Raw genomic sequence first — 13,002 nt, forward strand, 5'->3', positions numbered from 1 at the left:
TCCCTTCACCCTGCCCCCTTGCCTTAGGATTGTGCCGCCTCTGGCAGCTTCTGTCTCTTGTATTATCATGTTCCCTCTCCACTCCTCCCTTCCTCTACCTGCAGAGATGCAAAAGCTTCTCCTATCTTTCCAAAAACACCAAACCAAAAACCAAAACCCAAACCAACCCCCTACCACTTAGTTCTGCCCCCCTCCCTTAACTCTCTCTTCCCTGCTCCCCTACCCAGCTCTCTCCTGAGCCCCCTGAGCCCTGCTGGCTATCTCCTGCCCTCCACCCTCTCCCATTGCCTCCCCCGCCATTTCTCTCCTGAGCCCCCTGCTGTCTGGCTGTTGCCCCAACTGCTCCACTGAAACTGATCTCTGGCCACACTCAGCAATGGCCTCATCAGTCCAATGGCATTTTCTCCCTCTTTAAAGTACTCGATCCCTTTGACACTGCTGATCCCCACTGTCCTGAAAACTCTCCCTTCCTTTGGCTTGCACACTATTGCTTTCTCCTGCCCTCAACCTCTTCTGCGTCCTTCAGTGGCATGGCTTCCTCCTGCCCCCATTCCGTCATCAGGACCTCAGGCCTCTATCCTTGGCCTCCTTCTCTCTCTGTTAACTCCCACGGAATACATTCCAGAGCATGCCTCCCAAATGTCTCTCTAGCTTCCCTTCCTGGCTCCAATGTACACAGCCCTCAAAGAGAACCTCAAACCAGCCAGGAGTCCCCAAGTCCGCTCCCACCTCTCTGATTTCTGCCCACACTCCTTTGGGGCAGCCTTGGACCTAGCTCTGCCTCTTGCTCCCAGTCCAGCCACTAAAAACCCCGATCACTCTTCCTTCTTTTGCAGTCATCCTTCCATCTGTCCCTCTTTTTGCTCAAACACAATAATTCAAGGCCTCCTAAGCTGGCCTCCCTGTTTCCAGCCTCCCTTCTACAGGAGGCCAAGGTAATCTTCCCAAAGTCTCCCTTTCTTCCAGTCAACAACCTTCAACCACTTCCAGTTGTACACAGGATAAAGTCCAAACTCCTCGGCTGGCCACTCAAGGCTCTCCATAGTCTGGCCTTGGCCAACATTTCCAACATTATCCTCACCCCCCAAATCAGTCCCCCATCTGCTTCAGTAGGCCTGGGCTACATGTTTCCACACCCACATCTCCCCTTGACTGACAATGTTGTTAAGTCAATATTTGTTGACCAGAGTCTCCCATATGTACTGTGAATGCCACACCTCCCCAAAGGGTGGGCCCTGAGACCCAGCAGCTCTCCTGATCCCCAATCTGAAGCTGGAGGGGCCCTCATAGGGCAGCTAGTACAACCTCCTCATTTTATACTCAAGGGGGAGCCATTTGCCCAAAGCCACACCTGGAGCAAACAACAAAGGCAGGATCTGAACCCAGGTCTTTGGACTCAGTGTGCTCTTTCCATCATATTATCCTGTCTCCCTTCAAAGCTCAACATATGAATGCAGACTGGCTGAACAAATCAGAAATCAGAATTGATGCTGATATAGCATTTTTGAAAAACTCCATACTCCTTTGAGTCTTGTGACAACCCTATTTTACAGAGGAGGAAACTGAGGTACAGAGCAGGGCCTTAGCTCACTTAACTTTTCTGGGTTTCACTGTAAGATAAAATGGCCACTTCTGCACTCCATCTATGGTCCTAGGGAAGCTGGTGGACAGTGGCCATGGATGCAAAAGGCCAGATTAGGGCCAGCACACGGCTAAGCAGACACTCAGACTGGCCCATCAGATCTTTCCACTGCGTGTCTGAAATCAGCAGAACAGGCTCCCTTCTGAGTCTGGAAAATTGGATCCCTGCAAATGAATATGTGGTGGCATCTCTTTTCTCCATTTCTTTCAAACTGTGTGTGTGCATGCATGTGTGCATGTGTGTGTCTGCACACATGTCTACATGTGCGCACACACGTGTGTGTGCTATTGTGGGGGGAGTGCACTCAATCCTATCCCTTCCTGAAATTCCACTTGTCTTTTTATCACGTTAACCTTTTGGGCCTGCTGGCTTGTCCGGGAGCCGAGCACAGGGCCTCTGAAGCCAGGGCTAACTCGTGCCCTTGAAGAAGACCTTCCTCTGGCTGGCCTCTCAGTTAGACTCTATGGAGAGTGCGGGGCTGGCCTAAGGGGTTCCAAAGTCCCTTCGAGCTCGGTGCCATGAATACCTTTGGCAGTCAGCCTGGTGAAACCCAGGGCCCCCTGATCAGAATCAGGTTTTTAAATAGATATAATCAAAGGAAACCAAAAAAGCAAATTTATAGAACCCCTGATCTGGACCCTGAGATCCTGCTCACGAGGCTGGAGAAGCAGAGAGAGCCTCAGTTCGAATCCCACTCGGATCCTTGCTAGCTGTGTGTCCTTGGGCAAGTAGCTTAACCTGAGCTACAGTGTCTTCCTCTGCCAGATGGGAGTAAGACCTCACTCAAAGGAGATGAAGCCTGGAAGAAGTCTGCTTCTTTTTGTTGCCTCTTCTCCCTCTCTCATGGCCTGGGAATAATTCAGAAGTGGCCACAAAACAGGGCAAAATTCTCCCAGGCCACAGAGCCGGGCTTGCATGTTTCAGCTAGTTTCTTTAAGGTGTCATGCCCCCCTTCTGAGCTGTGGTTTCCACGATTATCAAATGGGGGCCATGGCTTCCTGCCCAGCCCCCTTACCGAGGTCATGATGAGGGTTTAATGACCTGCCATGGAGGAAAAGGCTTTTCCCAACAGCAGCTCAGTCTGGATAAACACTCAGCCCCACAGTGTGAGGAACAAACACGCCCCATTGGTGCAAGGATATTCTAAGGCAGCGTCTGGGAACAGACTCCACTGTGGTCCTTTTGGGGCCATTTGCCACTAGGCTGTGTCTTCCCCCTTCTCTTATTCCCTTGTGGCCATCCCAATCCCATTGGGATGAAAGCCATTTCTCAGCTGTCCCCAAAGGAGCCTGCACATGCCTCTCTGCCCCTCTTCAGTCCCTTGGGGAATGAAGTCCCTCAGGAGCCTTCTGCAACCTCAGCTGGTTTTCATTTAGCCCCTGGCTCCAAAAAGAGAGCTCTGCCTAAGTAATCCCAGGAACAGTATCCTGGTATTAGTAGTGCCTGATCCCACTGTCAGGACACTGTCCTGCCCTGTCCTTTCCTGACCTGGCATACCCTAAAAGAAATCTAGAGTGGAAGAACAGTCACCTCGAGGAACTGGCCACCCAAGGACCCAAGATCTCCCAGGCAGCAGTAAAGAGGCCAGGGGTAGTCCTCAATCTAGGGATTTTAAACAGGTTTTCCAAGGCCAGCATCAGAGGCCAACAGGAGAAATCCTAAGGTCAGAGACAACTAACTGCAGTTGGAACGGGTTGCTTGTTCTGGCTCAGAAAAGGGTCTAAACCATAGCTAGACATTCAAGTCAAACTCACAATCCCTGTAAAATGGCCTCTTTGAAGTCATTCTAGTTGGTCTGTCTATACCTAGAAACTCTTGCAAGATCTCTCATAAATCATTATGGAAGGGTCTAGAGAGCACAGCAAGTCAGAAGCACAGGCCATCAGAGCCAGGAGGGACTTTAGAGAACATCTGGTGCAACCCAGTGCATCCCTCACCAGGAAGCCCCACTCTGCTATATTGGAAGAGATGGGCATCCAGCTTATGGAGGACTAGAAAGGGGAACCTACTGCTTCCTGAGAATTCAAGAACTTACTAACTTCCATGAAGAGTTAACATCAAGCCAAAGGCTGTCTCTCCTTCCCCTGGAGCTCCTAGTTCTACACCCAAAGGGCCAAGAAGGGCGAGGCTGATCCTCTTCCATGAAAGAGCTCGTCAAGACTGCAGACAACTACTCCATTCTTCATCAGACTAAACAATCCCAGTTCTTTTACACGATCTCTCTCTGACCTGATCTTAAGCCCCTCTCTACATCTTATAGAGGATAAAAATGGTGTGCAGAGCAATGGATTCAGGATAACATTGTGTCTGAGCTGGTGGGAGACCTCAGAGATCAGCCAATATAAGTCCTCCATTTTGGAGAGAAAAGCGGAGGCCCTGGTTGGGCCGAGGACTGGCCCAAGATTATAGAGCTATCGGCTATCAGAACCAAGGCTTAAGAAGCCGGGTCTCTTTCCATCTTATCAAAGGCCTCTCTGGGGAAAGGAAGCAGTTGGCCATGGTAGGAGTCACCCACCCTCCTGGAAATCATGCATCCTTCACACTAGACTGAAAAGAAGTGATATGGAAACAGGGCACAGCAAGTAGCAAGGGGGGGGGTGGGGGGGGGGGGAGCCCCAGGTATGGAGAGGAACCCCCAAATCCCTAAAGAGTCAAGCTCGAATTCAAATCAGCTCAACTCAAGCCCAAAAGGCACCAGCTCAGCAAAGGTTAAGGGAGCTCCCCTGCCTCTATTCTCCCTGGCTATCATGCCAGCCTGAATCTGGCTAATGGGAATAGCTGGCACTCTGTGCCAGCCCTCCCACAGTCAGCTCTGTCCTTTCCTGTTGAACTCCACACACAATCAAAAGGCCCACCCGCAGCATCTCCCTCTTGGATCCTGCCAAGGCCTTTTTTCCCACCATCCCGGCGACAATTACCCAAGCATCGGCCGGGCTCTGGATCCTCTCGACAACAGCCAGCCAGAAGCCTGGGCAGCTTGAGCCTTGTGGGCAGAGATGCCAGGCATCTGTTGAATCTTTTCTGTGAGGTCGGCTGGGGGCTGGGAGGGGATTCGACGGGCTGGTGCTGGGGGGTTCTTTGGACAGGAGAGTGCCATGGCCGCTACAGAAGACAAAACTCCTTGAAGCTGGGCCTCAGTGAGCCCCTATCCCTCTTCATTTGCACCATTGTGACCCAAGAGAAGAAGCTGAGTCTTGGAAGTCACCAGTTAGCCGTGGTACAAGCTGCTCACTAGTGGCAAGGCCTGACTGACAAGGACTCCCAGATAAAGTCCCCATGTGTCTTAACCACATTACTGTGTCACCTCCTCCCTGGGCAAGCATCCACAGAGGAGGGCTGGCAACAGTCTCTGGACTGGACTCAGGGAGAGGCAAGAGAATGATTCTGGAAGGGCTGTGTCAGCCCCTAGTACCATCCCCTTCTAGGGCTCCATGCCAGTCGTTTGCCTGGAACACAGAGAGCAAGGAGCCTGCTGGGGTGAGGAAGAAGGAAGGGGCTTTCAAGAAGGCAGCCTGAGCCTGAGCTTTTAAGGGAGAAAGCCTCCTCCATGCCTGCTGGTTCATCCCCCCAAAAGAGGCAAGGAAGTCTGAAACTAAAGCTGATACCACTGGGCTGGAGCCCAAGGTCCCTCACTCCCATCCAAGCGAGCTTTGGCCTTGGCTTGTCCTTAACTTAAGCCTGCAGGAACCTGATTTCATAGGTTTGCCCGTGCTTATTACCCCCCTTCCCCCATCACAGAACATCCAGCTGGGTAGATGGTCTCAGACTGTCACGAACAGAGAGCCTAATGAAAGGAACTGAGCTGAGCAGACGCTCTCTGGGGACAGGGACAGCCTCACTTTTGTCTTCCAATCTCTGTCGCCTGGCACAAGTCCCAGAACATAAACTGGTGCTTGAGAAGTGTTTACTGGCTTGAACCAAAGATAGTTCCCTATGTGGCTTTGGGCTCAGGCAGGCCAAGCTAATAAGACTTGGAGCAGGATTCCGTTTGAAGACAGTCAATCTTTTGGTGCCTCAGTTTCCCCATGAAATACATCTGAAACCCTCCCATTTTTACTCAACTCATAAGGGCTCCCCCCATCTCTGAGGCCCCTGCCCCCATTCTCATAACGGCAAGAAGAGTGAGCAGCACTATAGCATGTTCAGGTTTGCACTGAATTTTCCATGTGTTCATCTCGTTTCATCTGGACTGAGAAAAGTGAAGTCATCCGTGGGTCATGAGCTTGCTCCCGTTGCCCTCGGTCCCTCCCCCGTTTTCCCCTCCTTTGTCCCTTTGCTCTTGGCAAAGCTAACTTGGCCCCTTGGGCCTTCCATCCCATCCCGGTCCCGCCTACTGATCATCCTTTTCCTCATCTCTACTGGGTCCTGCCCCTCATGCCCACCAACCGAGCTGTTCAGAGCTCACCATCCTGGACACATGGTAACAAGACACTTCTTCTGACCTTGCTCTCTGCTCAGGCTGCTCTCCCAGTGCTTTCCTTCCCTTCATTATGTAGCTAGCTCCTCAAAAGGGGAGTGTCCACCTGCTGCCTCTCTTTCCTCCCTAGCCATAACACTGGCTTTTGAGGCCCCAATTCCTATGGCACTGCTCTCTCTAGTTGGCATCTTCATGGCTAAGTCCTATGGTTTTAGCTCAGTTCTCCTCCTGCTTAGAATTTCTAGAACCTAGGCTACTGCTGGATCCTCTCCCAACTCTCTGGTCTTTCTGGATGTTCCTTCACTGGTTCATCTCCCACCTCCCACTCATGTGTGGGAGCCTCCCCAAAAGATCTCACCACATTGCCCCTCCCCCTGAGTCTCATCCCTGATCTACAGCCTTCAGTGACTCCCTATTGCTTAGAGGGTAAAATACAAAGTCCTTGGCCAGCCTTGCAAACTTGGTTTCTCCTATCCTCCCATTTTTGCTCTGCATCATTCCCAAAGTCCCAGGCTGGATCATGATCAGACTTGGTGGGGTGGGGGAGGGTCTCTCTGCCTTCTCCTCACCTCTAGCACTCAGCCTATAAAGGTCCTTGGCTCAAATAGGAAAAGGGCAGAGAAGCACCACAGCAGGCCAGCTCTCAGCACCCCCAATGCAGTGAGGACTCTGCTGGATCCACTCAGGCCAAAGAACACTGGACCCAAGCAGAATCTCAGAATGAGGGTGAGTCTGCAACAGCACCCAGGCATGTGAGGCAGGGGCTGCTTCCCTCACACCATAGGAAGGAGACCCAAGCAGCCACCAGCCAGGAGCAGGCCCAGGTCTCATCTGCTGCTGGGGGGGGGGGGGGGGGGATGGGGCGGGAATGCCGGGAGAGGGAGGCCAGTTGAATTTCACTAAGCTGTGGTTTCAAGGCTGTACATATGCTAGCGGTCATCAGGTCTAAGAATCTGGAAGAAATTATGGGGCCTCTGAGATTTTGCTGAGTAGGAAGTAAAGCAAAGACAGGATGTCTCTCTCTCTCTCTCTCACACACACACACACACACACACACACACACACACACACACACTCACTCACACACACATACTTACACACGCACACGCCATAACCCCCTCAGGCCCTGGGCAGGCTCTCCCAGCCAAAAGCTAGCCTTGTCAACTCCACCCCCTTTTACAAGAGAAACTTGGAACTTCTGGACAATTACAGAGACCAAGAGGTCCAGCCGAGGAAAGCCATCCTACGCCAATGCTTGCAGCTGGTGGTCACTGGCTAGCATCATTCAGCCAGTACAAGAGGAAGGGGTCCTGGGAAGGAGCCAGGAAACTACAGGTTGAAGCCTCACAGTAGGACCTTGGAAAGGTCCCCTCCCTCACCTCTCCAGGCCTCATCTTGCCCTCATTTTGTGGAGCTCTCAAAGGTCCGTCCTGGCTTGGACAGTGGAAGTCTATCACCTTGACATCTTGAGGCCCTCTCACATAAGTGATTACTCTGAGAACCTGGCCATATCCTGGGAAGGCCCTAGGAAATTGTAAGAATGCTACAATCCTGGCCAGGCTGAAGCCAGGAACAAAGAAATGATTGCACAAGATTCTTTTACTAAAGTCAAATGGTGGGCATACAGATGCTCACCTCGTTTAGCCCCCAGTTCTTTGGCCTCTTTGAGACTTTCTCCATGTATGAGGCTGAACCCCCTTCCCTTCCCCTTTGGGGAAGTAAATGGGGAGTGGAAGAAGAGAGCAATCCCAGAAGCCAAAGTGGAGCAAGGACATGAAAGGCCCATGTCTCCCTGCAGACCTGTCAATGTGCTGAGGGAGTATATTTTATCTTCCACAGTCTGCCCTGGGCAAAGGGATTCAGGTCCCAGGTATCATACACATAGATGCCTCAGTCAAGTCCAAATCCTGGCCAGGACCCTGGGTCAGGCAGGAATTCCAAACACATACAACCTGGAGACATTTCAGCCACCCACATTTTTCTCCACAAAGCAACACTGCCGGTCCTTCCCTCCTACCTACTTCCCCAAACCCCTCCTACCATAACCCTGTCAGTCAGCATGGAACTCAGGGCTGCTGGAGTAGCTGCCAGCACTAGACCCCACCTCCATCCCCAACTCAAAATTCACTCCACACTATGACATTCTAGCCATGTGGCCCAGAGGCTAAGTCCACTGGCAGGGATCGGCCCTTGGGAGCCATCTATCCCTAGGAATTCTCTACTTTTCCCATCTTCACCCTAACCTGCTGGGTCAAACCAAACCACCAAATGGAAGGGAAGCCCAATGGTTAGCCCGCCAGGCATGGGCAGACAAGAATTATTCTGACCTTTTGCCTTAGTTTTCCAGGGTCCAGGCCTCTCCAACACTTCCAGACTCACTCAATGTCATGCTTTCTCTACTCAGCCCATCATCTCTACCTCCTCCCTATAGGCAAGCTGGACTCTGCCCCATATCCCCTGGCTCTGATAGGTGGCCTTCTGCCTTATCTCTACCTCCTTTCCGGCCCACGCCATGCTGCCTAACCAGCTCTCCTTTCCGGGTCATATTTCCCCTGGAGAATGGAAGGTCCCTGAGGGCAGCATAGAGTAAGAGCTTAAAAGATGCTTTAGTGATATAACCCAGGACTGGCACAGAACCAGAGGCACTGGGGGTTCTTTGCCAGATGTTCTGTGCATGTACATCCTTGTATCCTCAGTCAAAGGGCAAGGTCCACATGTACTCTGATGTCCCTTAGAAGCCGCACACCCAGTGGCACCATTGTCTTGGGAAGTTGCCAGGCCCTAAGAGCCACAGACATGGGAGACGGAGCTCCCAATCTCTTCCTGCCCCCCAAACCAAACTGTACCTCATCCTCCAGCTTCACCACCTTGGCCTGGGCATTGTTCAGGGCCTGGTCACGGATTTCAATATGGCGCCGCTGGTCCTCATTAGTAGAGCGCACAGCTGTCAACTCCATCTCCAGTTTCTCCTTCTCCCGCTGGGTCTCTTTATCTGGCAGGACAAGAGAGAGTCACCACCACCACCACCATCACCCTTGGCCAGACCCAACTTCTTGCTTGACCAAACTCACACAACTGGCTCTAGGGATCATTGTTTCTGTCAGGACACCACATGGCACCAAACTAGAGAGATATGGCTAGAACAGGGCTCTGAGCCTAGCTGTGAGGCCTTGGCCCAGATACTTCCCTCTTCAGGTTTGAGTGTCCTCACTGGGGAAAGAGCTCTGCCAACTTCACAGGGTCATGAGGCCTCAGTGTGATCAGAGGCTTTGCGAACCTTAAAGACCTATAGAAATCTAGGCTACTCCTCAGTCAATAGCTCCACCCTGGGCCATAAAAGGCTAAAGGCAGCCAGAGAGGCCTGAGGCAGAGAACTAAGAGGTAGAGAAGGTGGCTTACAGCCTCTGCATCTCACTTCCTTAACTCGCCAGAGAAGAGGCAGTGGGCCAAAAGAGCTATTACATCTAATAGGCCAGTAAATATGATACCCAATAAAATGTACTTGAACCCCCAATCCCGCCCTTTCAACTGGAACATTATTTCTGAGCTGTGAGCAAGGCTGAAATTAGGTTTTCCCTGGAGACCAGATGTTGCTGGGCCTGACCGCCCGCCCTTTCTCTCCACCCCCCAATCTCTGCATCTGTTTCTCCCCTGGGAACACATTCATCTTTCAAAGACCTGGTGGCAAAATTAGAAGGCACCCCCTTGCCTTATGAGGGAAGAGAGGAGGCACCCAGGGCAGGGCCAGAGAAACCCATCACAGCCTCTGTCCGCCTCCTCTCTTGTCCCCCAACTGGGCTGAACGGGCTAGAGAAACATGAGCTCTCCCAGGGACAATCAGGACTCACAAACAAACAAACAAACATTTCCTGCTTGTGTGTCCAATGCCTTCTCTCATTTCCTGTGGCCTATGGTTCTTACGTGCCCGCACTCGAAGGGCAGAGATGGGGGTAGGATTGGGAGAGGGCGCCATTTAAAGCCATGCGACAACAGCTAGACAGCAGACAGACACCTCAGTATCTGTTGGTTGACTCTCTTCTCCCTCTTACTCCCCAAACTAGGAGGTTAGAGGCTGAGGACACCAGAGTGCCAAGGGAGGGTGCCCCCAGACGGACCCAAGGGCCCAAAGGAGAAGCAAACAGAGTCTCTGAGAAAATCAAGCTATCCAAAGGCTTGACTCCAAAACCAGTAGGACATCATCTGGTCTGCATTTCATTTAGTTAAATGAAAACAGTCGCAACCCACATTTTAATGATCGAACTGATGTTCAAAATCACTTCTCGTAAACTGATTAAAAATTAGAATGAAAAACCAAGTCTACACCCCTCCCTCAGTCCCTACTTGGCAATGTATGGCCACCCTCTGAATACGACCCCCCCCATTCTGCCTGCCTGCCCGCCTGCACCAGGGGCCAATGACAGCAGCCAAATCTTTGCCAGCTTATTGCCCAATTTAGCTGCTTGGCCCTATCCTGAAGTGACCATGTTAGGTAGGTGACTCCATGATCATTTACAAGCCTGTTTTATGAACTCATTTGTGGGTCAAGCGGACACACGCATGTACGTGCACACACACACACACACACACACACATACACATACACACACACACCCTGTCCAGGGTGGAAAATTCTTTTGGAGGCACAAGCTATTAGAGCCCTAAGACCTTTTCCAAGCAGGTTAATAAAAACCTGGTGTGAACAGGTGGGAAGCGGACAGTTGTCTAACTTGAGGTCTGAGCTCAGCTCTTTGGATTCAGACCCCTATCAAGTTCAGGCTGGCAGGGAGAGCCCTTTGCTTGGGTGCTCAGCATCCTGTGAGGGCTTAATGAGGGCCACAGCCTTGTCCTGTTCTCCTGGAGGGCCCAAACTAATGGCTCAAGGCAGCATGGGCAGAAAGGCAAGACCACCCAGGCGTGGCCCACCAAGGTGGCCTGTCTCTCCTTGGCTGTTCCTGACAGGGGGCTTTGCCCTTCTTCCATATAGCCCTGTGCAGGGAGAGAGCCGGAGCCCACTGGTTTTCCAGATAATACAGAGTATGCAGAAAGGGTCCTCTCCCAGACTCTTACTTATTACCTTTATTCTTGGTCCCATCTGCACATGGGCATGCCCAGGTCTGAGTGGACCCAGCACTGGCACCCAGCTCAGTCCCTACTAGGCTGGCCTATGCTCTGACTTTCTAGCCTCCCCACAAGTTCTCCTACAATCTGTGCTGAGCCTTCCCAAGGCAAATCCCTTCATCAATTCCTCCTTCAAGGACATGGACCCATGTTTCATTGGGGTTTGGCTCTGGGGCAGGATGGGGCTGGTAGGAAGAACGCTGGACAAAGAGTCAGGGCCCTGGGCTCTCATTTCAGTTCTGCTCTGACTTGCTGTGTCGGGCCAGGGGTAACAGGCTCCATGTGGCCTCAGTACTCTCACCTCAAAACAAAGGTAATTCTTGCCCTGTTTACCTAACAGAGCTTGCAGATGAGGAAACTGAGGCTAGAGAGTAAGGGCACACAGCACAGGTAGTGAGTTGTAGAAGCAGTACTGAACTCCACAGTCACTGTGCCTGCAGGCTTTGTTCCCCTTGGGTGACAGATTCCATGAACATGAGACCTCCCTAAGCAGAGGGGGGCCAGAAGTTCAGGGTACAACCTGCCACCTGCCCACAGACTGAGTCAAGCTAAGATCCTGCAGGCTTGTTGGATGCCAGGCCCTTAATTTTCCGTCCTCCACCTGGAGGGCTGGAGAGACACAAAGTCAGCTATCCCATTTGGGAAGGAGGCAAATGCATCTTGCCAACAAATTCATTTTTGTTATCTACACACACATCCAGGCAGAAATATCAAAGGTCTTGACACTGCCCCCATGTCCTTTGTTCCAACCCTTTTATCCAGCCAACAAAGCCGGCTTCACAAACGTGCACCATCCTCAGCCCTTGTGGAGGACAGACTTTGGTCTCCATCAGGGAGCTGGCCTGGACACTGAGCCAGGATAAAGTGAGAGCAACCTCCTGCCCGATGATACCAGACAAACTGCATTCCTTTCCGTGAGATTATGGACAAAGGAACAGGTGACTCTAGGGAGAGGTGGGTGTGGGGGGGAGGGGGATCCCAGCAATGCAAGAAGAAACCCAGGGCAGTCAGAGCCAAGCCCCAGAAGACAAGGCTGGGGGTGGCTTTTGAGTCCGTTTTCATGGCCCAAGCCCCAGTGGGCACCTTCAAGGGCATCTACAGAGAGGGAGCAGCCAGGGTCACACCTCCCCCCATGTGATTAAGGCAATTGGAAGGAATTACCTTGTATGGCTGGGTGGAGCCCATTATGGACTCAAGAAGAGGGTGAATTCCCTGTTACTAACCAAAGGGCATTTCAGAGACAATGAAAGGCTATTAGGAGGCAGGCCCCACTCCTCCCTCCCCAGCCACAGGCCCACTCTGGCCACAGCAGGACCTGCCTCCAGGCATCATCCAGACACAGCTCATGGGCCCTCAGGAATGAAAGAGTCCTGCATAGGGAGCCCCACTTTGTCGGGACCAGTGGGGGGTGGGGAGATAGGACAGGAGCTGTGTCCCCAAAGTCTTCCCTGTGGTGCCCCCAGCCCAGCCCCCAATTCCTGCCACATGGCTCTTGGGCTGGCTGGCCCAGTTTGCTTTCAGGCCACCTTGGAGCCTCAGTCCCAGCGCCAGGGGCCCGCTCGCCCACTCACTCTGTGCAAAGAGCTGGGAGATGGTCTTCCGGGTGTCCTGAGAGCCCTCATGCTCCTTCTCAGCGAGCTGCTTGTTGGCTGTCTCCATGCGCTCTGTGGGATTGGAGAGGGTCACTCAGGCTTCCGACCACATATGCTTCTTACCCCTCAGACACAAACCCTGACAGAGATAAACTTGCTCCTTCTTGCCAATGCCAGGAACGGGGGACTAGAGATATATGGCCCCAAACCTGAACCCCCAAAGGAAGCTGGCC

General features: G+C 52.3%; 1 protein-coding gene across 2 annotated transcripts in view; it reads right to left on the bottom strand.

The window, feature by feature from the left end:
* AMOT (angiomotin) overlaps positions 1–13,002 on the bottom strand; it is a 52,160-nt gene that overhangs the window by 16,607 nt on the left and 22,551 nt on the right. For both annotated transcript variants that reach the window (XM_069065208.1, XM_069065207.1), the window contains exons 6-7: positions 12,749–12,841; positions 8,906–9,051 (exon numbers count right to left, since the gene is read on the bottom strand). In XM_069065208.1, the coding sequence (XP_068921309.1) occupies positions 8,906–9,051; positions 12,749–12,841 (239 nt within the window). The remainder of the gene's footprint in view (positions 1–8,905; positions 9,052–12,748; positions 12,842–13,002) is intronic.

Source organism: Petaurus breviceps, unplaced genomic scaffold, assembly GCF_028583685.1.
Source record: "Petaurus breviceps papuanus isolate PSGF00001 unplaced genomic scaffold, PetGlider_PUasm1.0 90681, whole genome shotgun sequence".
Lineage (NCBI taxonomy): Eukaryota > Metazoa > Chordata > Mammalia > Diprotodontia > Petauridae > Petaurus > Petaurus breviceps.